This window comes from Acomys minous, assembly GCF_964271855.1.
Source record: "Acomys minous genome assembly, chromosome: 4".
NCBI lineage: Eukaryota > Metazoa > Chordata > Mammalia > Rodentia > Muridae > Acomys > Acomys minous.
This window is the reverse complement of record NC_140486.1, coordinates 129,525,266-129,544,575: the sequence shown is the minus strand read 5'-3', so window position 1 is coordinate 129,544,575 and position 19,310 is coordinate 129,525,266. Positions and strand designations below refer to the sequence as shown.

General features: G+C 50.7%; 1 protein-coding gene across 2 annotated transcripts in view; it reads right to left on the bottom strand.

Moving 5' to 3' along the window:
• Window positions 1–18,082, bottom strand: part of L3MBTL4 (L3MBTL histone methyl-lysine binding protein 4) — a 276,348-nt gene extending 258,266 nt beyond the window's left edge. For both annotated transcript variants that reach the window (XM_084778171.1, XM_084778172.1), the window contains exon 1: window positions 18,041–18,082. In XM_084778171.1, coding sequence (XP_084634297.1) covers window positions 18,041–18,076 — 36 coding nt within the window. In that variant the 5' untranslated portion in view covers window positions 18,077–18,082. The remainder of the gene's footprint in view (window positions 1–18,040) is intronic.
• Window positions 18,083–19,310: the final 1,228 nt, after the last annotated feature.

The following is a 19,310-nucleotide window of genomic DNA, read 5'->3' as shown; positions in this document are numbered from 1 at the left end:
TCGGAACAAGCACTCTAGAGGGGATTAAACTAGAGGCCCCTGATATTACACTCTGGCAGAGAATCAGGGATATATTTCAACCATGTCTCCAAAATGTGAGTGAGGCTGAATCCAAAAGAAATTGAGTAATTTTTTTTCCTGAGTAGTCAATTTCAAGCCGGCGCAGTATTGAGACTATAGTACGGTTGTTGAACACTTGTTTTAGGCAGTGAGAATTGAGAAAGAAAATCAAATATGGATGATTTGAGATACATGTAAGTCTGACTATAGAAGACATGAACATGCTGGTGTCACAGACAATGCTGATTAAGACAAAGCAGCTCTAACTGTTGCAGAGATTGCTGCTCACAAAAAGAAGCTGTGCCCTGTGCCTGGGTCAGAGGAACCGTGCCTTGACGAGATCATATTCATTTAAGACTTCAAGTTCTAAAACTGAAAACTTGTTTATTGTTTTTAAATTGTGAGTAATATTTATAGGCCTGGCTAGCAATCCATTAAGACACTGACACTTGTTATATTTTAAAACAGCCTTAGTTAACCTGCGGCAGGGCAGACATTAATCCTCTAAACTACCTTCCATAGTGGGGCAGGAATGGGATCCCTGCCTCAATCCCATGCCGTCTGCTTCTAATAACTTCTATCAAGCAACCTCCCATCCATAATCCCAAATACTTGCTCATGTTCTTCATCTGGGCAGAATCCTCCATCCACGCCTGCCATGTGCTTCTCCTCCAGCTAACCCATGGCGGCCTCCTTCCTTCTCCTCAGGGTCTCTCTCTTTCTCCTCATGGAGGTCTTTCTTCCTCTTCTCCAGTCTCTCTCCTTCTTCCCAGAATTCCTCTCACTCCTTCTTGGGACCTTTAGCCACACCTCTAGCTCCTCTGCCCTGCCCAGGTGGGATGGCTTTTTATTAATTAAAAGTTGGGTCACAGAGACAGCAAGCAGTAGTTAGCATCAAAATACATTAGACCATCCCCCAAGACTTGTTTGGAAAGATTTCCTCTAGAAATTAAGTATCTGCAGAGATGCCCTGCTCAAGTGAGGGTTATATAAGACCCTGGTTTACCATACACACATCCAAGGCTGTGTAGCTTCTGTTCCTGTAGCCACGGTCCTAGGAAGCCCAGTAGCTGTTCAACATGGCAGCACAATTGGATACCCACGTGGGACTTTGCAAGCATGCAAAGTGTAAGAATTATGGTGTTATCAAGGCTTATACTGAGATGTTCAAGAACTGCTGGGGAGAATACATGAAACCTATTAAAAAGGAGATGCATGAAGCCATAGTTCAGTGGAGGCCTCAAGACGTTAGAGATGCCCAGAGCATACGTTGCCTGACAAGTGGAGACAGCTTAGCAGAAGAGCTCTGTGTGTTACGATGGCCATATGAGTAGGGCTGCCATGGCCACCTTGAGCTGAAGTGATGCGGCCACATTCCCCCAGATGCCCCTGTTGAAAAGATTTAGTGTCTGCTAGCCTTCAGTCTTGCTTTGATCGGATCCTACATCACTTTCTTCCTGTGTCCTTCCTGTACTGTGGGAACATTTACTCTCGCCACTGCAAGTATAACTGTTTCCTTTTACTTTGCAGGGACTCGGGACTCTTCACTGGCAGTGTGTCTCAGAAAAGATTCCAACTTGGAAACAGTGTGAGGAGCCATCGGCGTGAGGACTTCTTGACGTTGGACTAGCGCACTCTGCGTTATAAGACGGCCAGAGGCCTTTGGGAGGCAGGGGCGGACATCAGGGTTTGAGTCTGCACGGACGCCTGTATTGAATGTTTATTCCCTAGATGGTTGTACTCCTTGAAGAAACCAAAACCTTTAAAAATTTGATCCTGGCTGGTTACTAGAAAGTGGGCCTCTGATGGCCATAGACAGCCTTGCCTCCAGCCCTACACTCTGCGTTTCCTAGTCTGCCGTGATGGACAGGTCTTTCCTATAATCTCCTACTTCTGAGAGCTAGTGCTCTCTCTCTCTCTCCCCTCCCTCCCTCCTTCCCTCCCTCCATCCCTCCATTCCCTGTCTCTGTCTCTGTCTCTGTCTCTGTCTCTGTCTCTCTGTCTCTCTCTCCCCCATACTTTCCCCAACATGGTGGTCCGAGACCCTCTAAAATCTCCAGCCAAAATAAATCTTGGTCACAGCCATGTGAAAAAAAAACTGATACAAAAACTGAATAAGATCAAAGAGATACAAATAGGAGAAGGAATTACACCCAAAAACCACCGGTTAGACAAATGTCAGCTTCCTTAATGAACAGTTGGGAAGAAAGCTATCAAGGAAGAGGGGCGGGGGCGGGAAATCCAGATGCCCACATGTGGAACACTGAAAAGTAGGCACAGAGTCTCTGCACATATAAAAGTAAGCTTGCAACGGACTGGAAAACTTTTAAATACCTTAAAACCCTTTATTGTTCCCTGCTACTGTAAATGGAAAATTTTTTACAGCTGACCTCATTCATTATTATTTTTTCCAACCTTAGAATTGTTTTCCACAGTCCTTACAGAGTTATGGCTGGCTTTGGGCAGCTGGAGTGTTACCAGAGAACCCAATCTTCGCCGCAAATAAATGCATCTCCTAGGAAATGGGGACAAGACCCTAACTCTGTTTATTCCCGGGGTGAGTTTTAAGCAGTCATTGCATTCCTGCTTATCTGTTTTTAACATCTAAATGCCAGTTTTCAGAGGTGAACTTATTCTTTTTAGAAGAATTCCATTTGGAAAGAATGTCAAACTCCAAAGAAAGTTACAGGAGGGTCCATGGCAGCTGCTCAGCCATCACCTTGGCACCTCATGCCCTCTCACCTGCTGCCCACTTGTTCTTCTGCCCTCATTCTCATCCGCCTGTGTTCGTGTAGGGGGCAGAAACAGATACATGTGCAATATGTACATTTTCAGAAGCATCTTCCCTTCCTATGTCACAGACACAGATGTGTCTCTATATCACAGACATCCTCCCCTCAGAACTATGTGTCTTCCTGAGTAATGAGTGGGACAATATCTCACGTCACCACAGATCAGTTATGTTTATGTTATACGTGGATTAGTTTTCCACTTATGTTACACTGTTGTCCATTTTCCCCAAAATATAAGTAAATTTTGTTGGTGTGATGATGTTTGTGTGTTCATGAAAGTACAGACTGTGTGCATGTTTGTATGCACATGTATGTGCTCATGTGTATGTGTGTACACACACATGTACATGTGCATGTGTGTAGTTAGGCTGACACCTCACTTATTGCTGCTTGGATGTCAGTTATCATTTTTGTGAGGCAAGGTCTCCTCCTGGCCCAATAGGCTGGGCAGGCCAGTGAGGCCCAGAATCTGCCAGCCTCTGCCTTTCCATACAAGTGCACACCCCCACGCACGGCCTTTGTAACATGGATTCTGAGGGTAAAACTGTAGTTCTCAGGCTTGCAAGGCAAGCATTTCACTCACTGAGCCATCTGCCTAGCCCTTCCCTCTACTTTCTAACAGCCCTCCCCCTGCAACCCTGTAAACAGGATCTATCTAGAATTGGAAATCACTTTAACCTGACAAGTCTCCTTTGGTCTGGAATATTTTCCATTAATATGTCAGTGCCTTTTATCTCAGTGACATTTTTAAGTACACAGTCTTCTCACATGGCTTTTCAATAAGAATATTCATCATTGCGTACTTTCTGGTAGTGCCCCTTATGATTCAGTTACCAGAGTATTACAGGGCTGCTGTCCTCAGTCCACCACCCCAGGGGTGGGCCAGGGCCCTCCACCCCTCAACAGTCATGTCTCTGCTGATTACTAGTCTTATGTTGTCCAGGATTCTCACTATATGGCTCTACATACAAAATGTGTGCGCACATGCAAGCATAAACACAGCACACATGTGTACATACTTTATAAACCGCAAGTCCTAACAAATATGTGCAATTCTTACCTATCCCCAAAGGCGTGTTCCTTGTCCTCTCATCCTGTGACACTTCCTGTCTGAAGTCCCCCTTCCTTCCTTAGCCAGACCCTCCAGGGCAACTCACGGGGCTACAGAACTGCTTTGTAACAATATCACAAAAACCCCTAACAAATGCACCCTGTGTGCAGCCTCTCTGCCCTGTCCTGGGGAGGTGGACACCCGAATGACCTGCACTCGTGTCCCCCTTCTCCTTTAGGCCACTTCTGTGTTTGTTCCCAATCGCATGTGGGTTTTTGTTGTTGTTGTTGTTGTTCCATTTGTTTTCCCTTCTCAGTTTTTGAATGTTTTGCCATCTTTCCAAAAAGTAAAAACCTGTTAAATAAAGATCCCGTGTGCCTGTCTCTCCCAGAACCCTGAACCCTGCAGCCCTCACGTGGCAGGCAACCAGCCTGACTGCTGCCTACACTGTCTCTGTCCTTCACAACTTTGTTCGTGCAAAGCTAGTGGGTGTTCTTCTTAGCTTCTCTCTTACACAAGTCAGCATACTTGCGTGGTTTTTGCACATGGCTTCCGGCCTGTCTGAAGCTTCTTGGAAATGTTGACGTGTCAGCCACCTCACGTTCTTGCTTATAGCTGTATTGTACTCCACCAAGTGTGGGCACCGCCACGCATTCAAGCTGCCTTTGGATGCCTAGATTCTTATGTGAGCAGAAAATTGTTTTAAAACTCCATAAATTGGCTTGTAAAAAGGTCTTTAAAATCTTACATCCACAGATGATTTTGGAAGCTTCCAAGGAAAACTTAAACGGTAATGAAATCCAAAACTGGTGGCAAGATTAGTAATTTTTTTTTCAGGTTCGTCTTATTTCTGCAAAAATAACTATATCATGTGTGCTTAATTCTCCTGGTCTCTCGTCCACACAGACTCTGTTTCCAGCAGGCTGTTTTGTGTACCTGTCTCATATTTACTGATTTGAAATTTCCCAGCTCCTTTCAAAGGTGCTGCACGCACACTCATACACACATACACTCACACACATAACACACAATCATATACATACGTTCACACACACTGACACACATACACTCAAACACACTCAACACACTGACATACATGCATATATTTACACTCACCTACATAATACACAATCATACACAATCATACACAATCATACACATATACTCACACACACTGACACACACTGACATACATACACTCAAACACACTCAACACACTGACATACATGCATATATTTACACTCACCTACATAATACACAATCATACACAATCATACACAATCATACACATATACTCACACACACTGACACACACTGACATACATACATATATTTACACTCTCCTACATAATACACAATCATACACATACATTCACACACACTCACACACACTCATTTACATACACTCATGTACATTCTCATACACACTCACACATAGACACACACTCACACATATTCACACACACATGCACTCAAACACAGTCGCGCGCACACGTACACCTATCCCCATACACACTGCTGGTAAAAAGCCAAAGGACAATAACAGACAAAAGGGAGATGCATATTAATAATTCAACATAGCAAACTAAGAATCTAGGGAAGGGGCCGGAAAGATGGCTCCTCAGTAAGAGCACCTTCATTCTTGAAGAAGACGCAGGTTCAATTCCTAGCACCTACATTGCGGCTCATAACCATCTGGAAGTAATTCCTGTGCCAGAGAACCTCATGTCCTCTTCTAACCTCTGTGAGTACCAGGTATGCACAAGGCTCACACACACACACACACACACACACACACACACACACACACACACACACACACAACATGAGAGGGGAGCATGCACTCACACATGTAAACTAAACTAAGTAAATATTTTAAAAAAGAAGACACTATAGAAATTAACACATTGTCCATGGCTCAGCAATGGTGAGAGATGCAAGACTGAGCACGGGAGGAGCCCATGGTCTCACTCATGAAAGTGTTTAGTGACACGTGAGTGTTGAATACAAGGGTCAGGCGGCAGCCCGCAGCCAGCACGGCGGATAATCCCGGAATTCCTTCAGCATTTCAAAATGGTTTCTCAAGGCAGCACTGAGGAGCTTTCCCTAATGTGTGAGCAATATAGTATGGCTAAAAAGTAAAATAGACCTTGGAGAATTCAAATAAAAATACACATTCTATTTTAACCACCTGAAAGGCGAGAGGGAGACATGCCATGCCTTCAGTTTGTCTCTTTCTTGTTTAATGGTTTATTTGTGATACGACCATTTTAAACTTTTCTCCCTAAATTTCCCGTATTTCTTGAACATAACCAGTAGTGTGCTAACAAAAGTGCATTTCACGGTGATAAAAGAGAGCTAGAACTGTACTGTGTAGGTAAACAAAGTCCCATGACAGGGAATGCCCTAAGACCCACAAAGTCCTGTAGCCTGCATATGTGAGAAAACCTCTACACATCAACCCCAGCGCAGACACGTGAGGAGGGGACGTTCTCAAGGCTCGAAGCCAGAACTGAAGCCAATCATAACCTAGGAGTCAAGCTTGGAAGATGGCCACCTGCCTGTTCCAGACAACAGGGCACACCCCAAGGCCCTGCATGTCCAGACAATAGGGCACACCTTAAGGCCCTGTGTGTTCCAGACAACGGGGCCGACCCCAAGCCCCCTTGGGCCACAGCGCCCTCCTCACAGACAAGGAAAGCTCCAGGAAAATATCCCGTGCTGCTGGATCAGTGAAGTTGTTTTTGTTTTTATCATTTTATTTTCCCAGAACACTCACAAAATCATATTTTTCTACTATGAAATTGATTCGTTTTATCACTAATGATGGAGAAGTAGTATTATTCAATGTTTCATAACCACAGCAAAACCAGGTACAAATTATATGCTATTATTTTAAAAGCTTGCAACAAGAATGAGCCACAGCACTACAGGGGAGATGCGTTGGCCGGAGAAAAGGCTGACGCTCTCTTGGCAGTGTCCCTCTGTGCAGCGCCATGTGCAAGATCGATCAGTGGGACACAAGAGTGCTACCATGGCTTCCTGGACGGGCCCAGCCTCCACTATAGATGTGAGAAAAATCATCTCACAAGGTTTTTTCGAGTGAAAGTTTGGTCAACTTGGCATTTGATGGAGCAAAAGCAAAGCATGCCCCCATCTGTGCTGACACACAGAAGCTCCTAGAGCCATCTGAGGAATTTTTAACATTTGCCGTCACAGTCAGCAAACAGTGATGGTAAGATACTGGTTTTATCATTAATAGGAGTAGGGGAACGGGAACATTCACGTGGCGAAGCTATACCTGGCACAATTCTGCAGACTGGTCCTCAACTCCAGGCATACACTAGAGCCACACACTAAGTCACCATCAAGGCCCTGTGGACCTTGCACTGCAAACATCTTATGAATGAGGTACATGAGGTCAAAGTTCAATGCATTTGCCCTCAACATGTCGCCACATAGTCGACATCACAACAGTCATCACTATGGGCTGTAAGCAACCTTGACCATCATCACGGCCCACTGATCAAAGACACTGTGATTTATAATTTTAATTCTGCCATTAAAACTATAGTTAGATACCTAAATACATAAAAAAATATATATATATCAAATGAGTATTTTATGTATGGCTACCAAATGGTCCCAGACGCCAAAGTTTGAAAAGGTGCATGAAAAGTTTTAAAGAGACTTTGTGTGAATATCATAATGGTGACTTGGTGGATTGTACAACGCAGACAATCGTCATGAAGCCATGTAGCTAACCATCTGGCAAGGACAGTTATGCAAGATTTCCCCTACAACAAAATACACACATGTTTGATGAGGAGAAAAATTAACACAGTGCAGTGGAATACAGCGCAGCTGTGTAAAAGGCAAGGCTTAGACTTGGGCTGTCAGAGGTGGCCTGGCAGCTTTGAAAACTATAAACCAGATACAATGCACAAAGCGGATAGGCATGCTGTATGTTTTCGCTTCACGGAAGAACAAAAGGACTGAACCACACGCCGACAGAATGAGGCTCTGCGTTCTCACACTGCTCCGTTGACACAGCCTGTCAGCACGCAGCTTTAGCTCCTAAACTTTGACCTCTGCACTTTACTATTGTGTTAGAACTCCAGAAATTGGCAATGGCGTGGGCAGGAGATACGGGGACCCCAATCAGCACAGAGCAGGCACGGGAACAGGGAAAGGGGCCAGGTTTGCTCTCTGCTCAGGAGATGGGAGGGCAAGGTCTGACCACTGGTGTCTGGCCAGGGGAGGTGTCCAGCGGCACGGTGTCAACTGACATTGAGGCTCCAGGCCTGGGAGAGATGCCCAGTTTTCCCACATCGTGACGAGTTGTACTTTTTACAAGTACAAAGTGTGTGTTTGACATACCAAGCTTTCAAAAGCTCTGAACGAGTCACAGACACGGAAGTAGCGTGGCTACTCCTCAGTTCTAGCCCTTCTCGTCCATTCCTAGAGCCTCCGTGTTCTTCTGAGTACCTCAGAATAAATCATTACTGAGAAAGTGCTCTTGCTGCAAGGTTCCAGAAGACTGTGGTGTGCTCGTCACAGCCTCCCATCTCCTCTTCAGGAAGTTTTATGCTGAAGTTTTTACCTATGCTTACAATGGTGCTGGATCCATTGTAAGCTGGATCCGTGTCCTTCGAGAGTATCTGTCATTATTCTGTCTATGGATTATAAGATGTACTTGGAAGAAAAGTGAGCCCAGCCTTCATAGCAGCTGGTCTCCACATAGCAGCAAAGCGGATCCACAGGTTCTGAATTCTGCTCTCTCTAAGCGATATCTTCTTTGCCACCTCCTGCTCAGATAAACAGCGAAGGGCGTGACTTATGTGTCGTACTGCAGACTGGACACAGAGCCTCAGTCAGAGGCTCATCTCTGTTATTTTGAACATTTTTTCAGAGATTGATTCTGGACCCAAAATCCCAAATTGCTTCCACGATCACACCAAGAGATGGTCCTTTACAGGAAGCATGGAATTCAGGAATCAACAAAATAATTTAATAAGCTGCTGCCATTCTGACTGGTCTTTTGAGGATTCGCTCTCCTACAATCTCAGGTGCAGAATCCCCATTACCACGGAGCTTTGGGTATGAATTCAACATTTAAATATGTATCCTGACTACTGAACAAACTGTAGTCTCCGAAACAAGTGAACAAACAACACATTTCAGAACAAGCAAGATACAGCCGGCTCCAGGTAATCTGAGCTCAATCAACAAAGAAAAGGAAGCCAAATGGCACATAGTAAGGCCTGCACCCAGAGAATTTTTAAAATAGCCCCTGTGGTGGGTAATTCACTGTTCCTCAGATGGATTCCAAGCATCTTCTCCTCTGGTGTCTAAAACAATAAATCTACTCCCCAAAGCTGACTTAATCATTCGGGGCAGGGTTGGGGGGAAGGCAAGGGTATGGGGGTACTGCCAATATACATTTCCTTCAGCTACAGGGGAGTGTCTGCCCTTGATTCCAGATGCCACTCTTTTCTTTTGTAACGTCCCTTTCTTCAGTAGAGCCTGGGCTTGACACTCAGCTTCCCTCTGGCAGTGTAGATAATAAGCCTCTGTCGCGGGAGCGCTGAGCCCCTTCTAGGAACACAAGCGCAGCCCTGGTTGGCTCCCAGGCGCTAGCCTTCACACCAGCCATCCCACAGCAGCCTTGGGAACTGTACATATAGGAAAGTAACTGACCTGTGAGATCAGAGCACCTCTTCAATTTTGCACCAAAACTAAAGGCTGTGGAGCCTATGAGATATGGACACCGGTGCTGGGCCTTTCTGAGGTTGAGATCCTTTGCAATTGATGGGCATGACAATTTCACATCACAGAGCAGCAAGCTACGTCTATATGTGCTCCATTCGACGTAAATATCAGCGAAACAAACTGCTAAACACCAGTAAATTCATCTTTGAGCTAGGGCCACGACAATACATACAGAAGAAAAGTCAAAAACAGACAACAGACCAAGTTCCGCGGCCACACAGATGGATGAGCTGAGTTGATAATGTCTTCCAAGCATCTTGAAGCACAGGCAGCTCTCGCCGGCTTGAATAACTGCTCAGGGACCTACACATGGTCACCACGCGGCTCATAACCCTTAGCATGGTGTCCAAGAAGGAGCTGCTGACCGTCAGGTGGCACTTGCCATAACTATCAACTTTCTGGGCCATAGAGCTCACAACACAAAAGCTTGGCACCACATGGAACTGTTCTAGATGGGAAAGCTCCGAGAGTCTCAAGGAGTTTTAGAAACTTTAATAAGAATATCGTTCTATACCTACAGAACTAAATATAAACTCAGACTTGTACAGAGCTAAATACATACTCAGACTTTATTTTTAAAAACGGCAATAACAACAACAACAACAACAACAACAACACACACACACACACACACACAAATTCTGTCTGAGGGAGGATGGAGGATATTTGTTCTGCTCTATTCATTCTTCACTCATTCAAGTAGGAAGACTGAAATGAGGGAAAGCAAACAAACAGGAGAACATTCTGATGTGTCTCTGCCCACAAGGAGTCCTAAATGAATACAACCCATTGTCCTAGAGAAGACTGAAATCTCATTTGTGGAGGATAGAGTATTTATTTCCAAAATCATGTGACTTTATAACAAATTTTAAGACTAACAGAGCGTGCCAAGAAAATGGAGACAGTAGCATGAAGGTTAGAGATGGCAGAGTGGAAGGGAGAGAGAGAAGGAAAGTTGTGTATTTCTGCCTTGTTTACAAAAGAAACACATCAAGTGAGGAGAAGCAAGCTCTGTTCTCAGCATGACGAAACTCCACGTGTGGCCAAGTGTGAAGGCAGGAGAGGGGAGTGCAAAGGTGAGAAAGAGAGCTGCCAGCAGGAAGGCGCTCGGTGGAGTGACAGAGGGGAGATTCATGTCAGGCACTGTAAGCATAGATCAGAGATGAGGCCCAGAGCATCCTCAATGGATGGACCAGCCAGAAATAGACTGGCTAAGCAGGGGTGAGGCTTGACCAGCAGGAGTCTAGGTGACTACTGGTCCAGGGTGACAGTGTGAAAGAAGCAGGCTCAGCATACGCAGAAACGCCAAATACTGAGAGGCTGAGAAGAACAGGGGCTCAGAGCTAAAAGGAAGTCTAGGAAGCCCTTGCACTAAACAAAGTGAAGCCCGTGTCGGATACTGCCAAAGCCTCAGGAGATTATCCCCAAGAATTAGGAAATTTTCTGGTGTTTGCAGATACAGGTCAAAGGTCAAAGAGGTCACTGTGCTTTCTCCATAAGGTGACAGAAGCTAGGTGGGCTTGCTAAATTCGCACCCATTTAAAGAAAAAGGAAAAAGAAGAGAGGAAAAGACAAAAGGAGGGAAGGAGGGAGGAAGGGAAGGAGGAAAGGAGAGAGGGATGAAGGGATGAAGCTCCACCAAGGGAGAGAGGACCCTCAGAAAAACATACAAAATGGTTCTAACTGAGGCGCTGAAGATGGCTCAGTAAGCAAAGCACCGAATGCCTATGGTCCCAGACCTGGGATGGAGCCAACAAGGTTCTGAGACACAGGTGACATGTAAAGGTACATGTTACTAAGGCAACAGGCATAGTGCAGGAAAGGCCACAGTTCACAGAGGCAGATAAACGCCACCAGCTTAACACAGGTGGACCAACAGATGAAGGGCTCGGTCCTAAATCAAGGCAGTAGGGTGGCAACCAGGAGTACCCACAGAAAACTACAGGGCAGGACCGTGAGTGGACTTCCAACGGACACATGCAGAGGCCACCAACCTCTGCAGTCACCAAGCTGGTCACCCAGGACCCTAGAACATGGTCATTGACAAGGACCCTGAGTCTGAGGAGGCAGCACAGCACAGGGGAGGGGGAGAGGGCGACTGAGCTAAGTGTGGTTTGTGCATATGGAGGACGAGAGCTTCGTGAAGCTGGGGAGGAGGCATGTGGAGGTGGAGACTTCACTACATCCTGTGGGATGCACGTGGGAGAGGTGGGGAAACTGGCTCGGGGGCCACGCAGCCTCAGCCTGAACGTGACCTCGTGGGGGAGGAAGGGGACACACACAGAGTTGCTAGAATCTACCAGTAAAACCAGAGGCCCAGAGCGGCCGGCGTCTTCAGGAGGGGTTAGTGCAGGAGGCTCTGTGTGGCCTGTGGTCATTTCTGCAGCATGGTTTCTGCCACCAGCATAACTAACTACAGGCCACAGGATTGAGATCCAGAAGGAAAAGTCAAACCAGGCGATGTCTGCCTGCCAGAGGCCATGGATTTGCCACACACGCCACCCACACGTAAGACTTTGTAGTCTTTATCCAGCAGCGTGCGACACAGGGGTGGACGGGAGCCGCCGGGGAGAAGCAATTCTGTGTGTGTGTGTGTGTGTGCATGCATGTGTGTATGTATGTGTGTGTGTGTGCATGTGTGTGTATGTGTATGCATGTGTATGTGTGTATGTGTGTGTGCATGTGTGTATGTGTGTGTGTATGTGCATGTGTGTGTATGTGTGTATGTGTGTGTGCATGTGGCCTGTAGTTAGTTATGCTGGTGGCAGACACAGGGACGGCGTGGGAGACACAGGGATGGCGTGGGAGACACAGGGATGGCGTGGGAGACACAGGGATGGCGTGGGAGACACAGGGATGGCGTGGGAGACACAGGGATGGCGTAGGAGACACAGGGATGGCATGGGAGACACAGGGATGGCGTGGGAGACACAGGGATGGCGTAGGAGACACAGGGATGGCATGGGAGACACAGGGATGGCGTGGGAGACACAGGGATGGCGTGGGAGACACAGGGATGGCGTAGGAGACACAGGGATGGCGTGGGAGACACAGGGATGGCGTGGGAGACACAGGGATGGCGTGGGAGACACAGGGATGGCGTGGGAGACACAGGGATGGCGTGGGAGACACAGGGATGGCATGGGAGACACAGGGATGGCGTGGGAGACACAGGGATGGCGTGGGAGACACAGGGATGGCGTGGGAGACACACGGATGGCGTAGGAGACACAGGGATGGCGTAGGAGACACAGGGATGGCGTGGGAGACACAGGGATGGCGTGGGAGACACAGGGATGGCGTGGGAGACACAGGGATGGCATAGGAGACACAGGGATGGCGTGGGAGACACAGGGATGGCATAGGAGACACAGGGATGGCGTGGGAGACACAGGGATGGCATAGGAGACACAGGGATGGCGTGGGAGACACAGGGATGGCGTAGGAGACACAGGGATGGCGTAGGAGACACAGGGATGGCGTAGGAGACACAGGGATGGCGTGGGAGACACAGGGATGGCGTGGGAGACACAGGGATGGCGTGGGAGACACAGGGATGGCGTGGGAGACACAGGGATGGCGTGGGAGACACAGGGATGGCGTGGGAGACACAGGGATGGCGTGGGAGACACAGGGATGGCGTGGGAGACACAGGGATGGCGTGGGAGACACAGGGATGGCGTGGGAGACACAGGGATGGCGTGGGAGACACAGGGATGGCTTGGGAGACACAGGGATGGCGTGGGAGACACAGGGATGGCATGGGAGACACAGGGATGGCGTGGGAGACACAGGGATGGCGTGGGAGACACAGGGATGGCGTAGGAGACACAGGGATGGCTTGGGAGACACAGGGATGGCGTGGGAGACACAGGGATGGCATAGGAGACACAGGGATGGCGTGGGAGACACAGGGATGGCGTGGGAGACACAGGGATGGCGTGGGAGACACAGGGATGGCGTAGGAGACACAGGGATGGCGTAGGAGACACAGGGATGGCGTGGGAGACACAGGGATGGCGTAGGAGACACAGGGATGGCGTGGGAGACACAGGGATGGCGTGGGAGACACAGGGATGGCGTGGGAGACACAGGGATGGCGTGGGAGACACAGGGATGGCGTGGGAGACACAGGGATGGCGTGGGAGACACAGGGATGGCGTGGGAGACACAGGGATGGCGTGGGAGACACAGGGATGGCGTGGGAGACACAGGGATGGCGTGGGAGACACAGGGATGGCATAGGAGACACAGGGATGGCGTGGGAGACACAGGGATGGCATAGGAGACACAGGGATGGCGTGGGAGACACAGGGATGGCGTGGGAGACACAGGGATGGCGTAGGAGACACAGGGATGGCGTGGGAGACACAGGGATGGCGTGGGAGACACAGGGATGGCGTGGGAGACACAGGGATGGCGTGGGAGACACAGGGATGGCGTGGGAGACACAGGGATGGCGTAGGAGACACAGGGATGGCGTAGGAGACACAGGGATGGCATAGGAGACACAGGGATGGCGTGGGAGACACAGGGATGGCATAGGAGACACAGGGATGGCGTGGGAGACACAGGGATGGCATAGGAGACACAGGGATGGCGTGGGAGACACAGGGATGGCATAGGAGACACAGGGATGGCGTGGGAGACACAGGGATGGCATAGGAGACACAGGGATGGCGTAGGAGACACAGGGATGGCGTGGGAGACACAGGGATGGCGTGGGAGACACAGGGATGGCGTGGGAGACACAGGGATGGCGTGGGAGACACAGGGATGGCGTGGGAGACACAGGGATGGCGTAGGAGACACAGGGATGGCGTAGGAGACACAGGGATGGCGTAGGAGACACAGGGATGGCGTGGGAGACACAGGGATGGCGTGGGAGACACAGGGATGGCGTGGGAGACACAGGGATGGCGTGGGAGACACAGGGATGGCGTAGGAGACACAGGGATGGCGTGGGAGACACAGGGATGGCGTAGGAGACACAGGGATGGCGTGGGAGACACAGGGATGGCGTGGGAGACACAGGGATGGCGTGGAGACACAGGGATGGCGTGGGAGACACAGGGATGGCGTGGGAGACACAGGGATGGCGTGGGAGACACAGGGATGGCGTGGGAGACACAGGGATGGCGTGGGAGACACAGGGATGGCGTGGGAGACACAGGGATGGCTTGGGAGACACAGGGATGGCGTGGGAGACACAGGGATGGCATGGGAGACACAGGGATGGCGTGGGAGACACAGGGATGGCGTGGGAGACACAGGGATGGCATGGGAGACACAGGGATGGCGTGGGAGACACAGGGATGGCGTGGGAGACACAGGGATGGCGTGGGAGACACAGGGATGGCTTGGGAGACACAGGGATGGCGTGGGAGACACAGGGATGGCATAGGAGACACAGGGATGGCGTGGGAGACACAGGGATGGCGTGGGAGACACAGGGATGGCGTGGGAGACACAGGGATGGCGTAGGAGACACAGGGATGGCGTGGGAGACACAGGGATGGCGTAGGAGACACAGGGACGGCGTGGGAGACACAGGGACGGCGTGGGAGACACAGGGACGGCGTGGGAGACACAGGGATGGTGTGGGAGACACAGGGATGGCGTGGGAGACACAGGGATGGCGTGGGAGACACAGGGATGGCGTGGGAGACACAGGGACGGCGTGGGAGACACAGGGATGGCGTGGGAGACACAGGGACGGCGTGGGAGACACAGGGATGGCGTGGGAGACACAGGGATGGCATAGGAGACACAGGGATGGCGTGGGAGACACAGGGATGGCGTAGGAGACACAGGGATGGCGTAGGAGACACAGGGATGGCGTGGGAGACACAGGGATGGCGTAGGAGACACAGGGATGGCGTAGGAGACACAGGGATGGCGTGGGAGACACAGGGATGGCGTGGGAGACACAGGGATGGCGTAGGAGACACAGGGATGGCGTAGGAGACACAGGGATGGCGTGGGAGACACAGGGATGGCGTGGGAGACACAGGGATGGCGTAGGAGACACAGGGATGGCGTGGGAGACACAGGGATGGCGTGGGAGACACAGGGATGGCGTGGGAGACACACGGATGGCGTAGGAGACACAGGGATGGCGTAGGAGACACAGGGATGGCGTGGGAGACACAGGGATGGCGTAGGAGACACAGGGATGGCATGGGAGACACAGAGATGGCGTGGGAGACACAGGGATGGCGTAGGAGACACAGGGATGGCATGGGAGACACAGGGATGGCGTGGGAGACACAGGGATGGCGTGGGAGACACAGGGATGGCGTAGGAGACACAGGGATGGCGTGGGAGACACAGGGATGGCGTGGGAGACACAGGGATGGCATAGGAGACACAGGGATGGCGTAGGAGACACAGGGATGTCATAGGAGACACAGGGATGGCATAGGAGACACAGGGATGGCATAGGAGACACAGGGATGGCGTAGGAGACACAGGGATGGCATGGGAGACACAGGGATGGCGTGGGAGACACAGGGATGGCGTGGGAGACACAGGGATGGCGTAGGAGACACAGGGATGGCGTAGGAGACACAGGGATGTCATAGGAGACACAGGGATGGCGTGGGAGACACAGGGATGGCGTGGGAGACACAGGGATGGCGTGGGAGACACAGGGATGGCATGGGAGACACAGGGATGGCGTGGGAGACACAGGGATGGCGTGGGAGACACAGGGATGGCGTAGGAGACACAGGGATGGCTTGGGAGACACAGGGATGGCGTGGGAGACACAGGGATGGCATAGGAGACACAGGGATGGCGTGGGAGACACAGGGATGGCGTGGGAGACACAGGGATGGCGTGGGAGACACAGGGATGGCGTGGGAGACACAGGGATGGCGTGGGAGACACAGGGATGGCGTGGGAGACACAGGGATGGCGTGGGAGCCACAGGGATGGCGTGGGAGACACAGGGACGGCGTGGGAGACACAGGGATGGCGTGGGAGACACAGGGATGGCGTGGGAGACACAGGGATGGCGTGGGAGACACAGGGATGGCGTGGGAGACACAGGGATGGCGTGGGAGACACAGGGATGGCGTGGGAGACACAGGGACGGCGTGGGAGACACAGGGACGGCGTGGGAGACACAGGGACGGCGTAGGAGACACAGGGACGGCGTGGGAGACACAGGGACGGCGTGGGAGACACAGGGATGGCGTGGGAGACACAGGGATGGCGTAGGAGACACAGAGACGGTGTACGCAGCAGCAGACCCACCTGCTTCTCCTTGAAGCAAGAATAGAAACAATGGAAACAGCACAGCACAAACCGCAAAGCACTGCCCGCCCCCCTTAGCACACAACAGAAACGGTCGGCAGGGCTGACAGGGAGTGTCAGAGAGCAGCAAGTCAGCTCACAGTCCCAAAGGATGGAGATGACGGCCAGACGAAGGGTACCTGACAGAAGCACCTGTGCAATAGGCCACCCAGAGAGGAGAGCGGCGTGAGCCACCATTGCATCATCTGTTCTACCATTAGCAGGGTCACAAAGGTCAGACCATCTGATGAGCAGTCTCCAGGAGCAGGTTTATCTGAGGAACAAGCCTGCAGAGGAGGGCCGCTGTGGCAGGCAGGACAATGCCCCGAAGTTATGATCCGAGAAGCTGCATATGTCCTCACTCATGGCTGACAGGATTAGGTGGGTGTGAGTGTCTGCAGCACCCTGAGATGGGAGGGAAGGTTATCCTGCCTACCACAGGGCGAGCCAGTGCCATCACAGGCTCCTTATCAGAGGGAGACAGGAGCGGCTGGGAAGGAGGTAGGACACTGAACGCAGAGATTAACATGCTTGCAAGGCAATGGGTGCAGGTGGTCAGTGAGCGACCAGGGTAGGAAGAGACTCCCCACCACCCCAGTGTTCAGAAGGAAGAAAGACTCACTTCAGACGGCTGACCCTCCGAACTGTCAGATGATAAACCTGCGCTGTTTCAGACTGCTAAGGGTGTGGCGATCTGTCACAGCATCAGTGGGGACCTGATACTGCCCCTCAGCAACATGGAATCAAGACAAAACCTGTTACTAAACTATCAAAGTATGTAAAGAACACCAAGAGATTTTTAACTTTTCTAATAGTGAATTTTATTTTGTTTTGAAACATCAAAAAAGAATTTTTAAACACAGAAGTGTACCATCCTTGGTGGTGCCTAATTCCTATTTTTTTTTTTCCTGTTTTCCCAGCAGCCCAGCACTGGCTGGTAAGACAGGAACACTGCATAGCATGAAAAGCATTGCCAGCCTTTAAGCTGGTGACCAGAATGTGGGTGCAGCGAGGCTTGCCGCTCAGTGCCAGACGTGCTCCCGTGAGCAGGAAGTATGTGGCTTACGGTTGCAGGTGAAACGCACACAGCAGGCTCCAGCATCTTGCCTCTCTGTTACTTCTATTGAGTAATGAGGAGGCAAGCCCAGGCCACTTCTCCCACCTGAGTGAGCTGGGCACGGTGGCTCTCAGTAACTGTACGTAACAAAGCAGAGTGAGCAGGGCGTGTGGGGAGCCTTCCCAAAGGAAAGCGGCTTCAGGAGCAGGGCACAGACTGCCCGGGTGAATCAGAAACACAGCCGGATAAAGCCCGGGCAGTCAAGCAGAAGCCAGTGCAGGAGCAGCCTTGACACACGCAGAGGAAGCTGTGGCCAACTGCAGGGGCTGCCGCTCCAGACAGAGAAAGAGGACCGGAGGCCGTGAGCGGACATGAGGAGTGGAGGCCGTGGGCGGACATGAGGAGTGGAGGCCGTGAGCGGACATGAGGAGTGGAGGCTGAGTGGACATGAGGAGTGGAGGCTGAGTGGACATGAGGAGTGGAGGCCGTGAGCGGACATGAGGGGTGGAGGCCGTGGGCGGACATGAGGAGTGGAGGCCGTGAGCGGACATGAGGAGTGGAGGCCGTGAGCGGACATGAGGAGTGGAGGCCGTGAACGGACATGAGGAGTGGAGGCCGTGGGCGGACATGAGGAGTGGAGGCCGTGAGAGGACTTGAGGAGTGGAGGCCATGAGCAGACATGAGAAGTGGAGGCCGTGGGCGGACATGAGGAGTGGAGGCCGTGGGCGGACTTGAGGAGTGGAGGCCGTGAGCGGACATGAGGAGTGGAGGCCGTGAGCGGACATGAGGAGTGGAGGCCGTGAGTGGACTTGAGGAGTGGAGGCTGAGTGGACATGAGGAGTGGAGGCCGTGAGCGGACATGAGGAGTGGAGGCCGTGGGCGGACATGAGGAGTGGAGGCCGTGGGCGGACATGAGGAGTGGAGGCCGTGAGCAACAACTTAAAAACAATGTCTGAGGAATGAATGTGTCTGGGAAGGATGGCAGCAGGAGGGATGGGAAGAAATATTTTCAATACCAACTTTAAGAAAGGAAGAAAACAGTATGTCAATTTTCAAATGAAATCAAGACAGAGACCTCATATTTCATCCATAATAAAGAGAAAGAGTCTTTAAACCTGCTCTCAACAGCAGGTGTTTGTATTCTTGTGTATGTGTTACCCCAGATGGTGAAATAAATTATAAAGTATGAAACAAATCAATTTGATCTTATGCTAAAAGAAATTTAAATTAGACACGTACATTTGGGGGAAAATGTGTGCATAAATAAAATAGGCACATT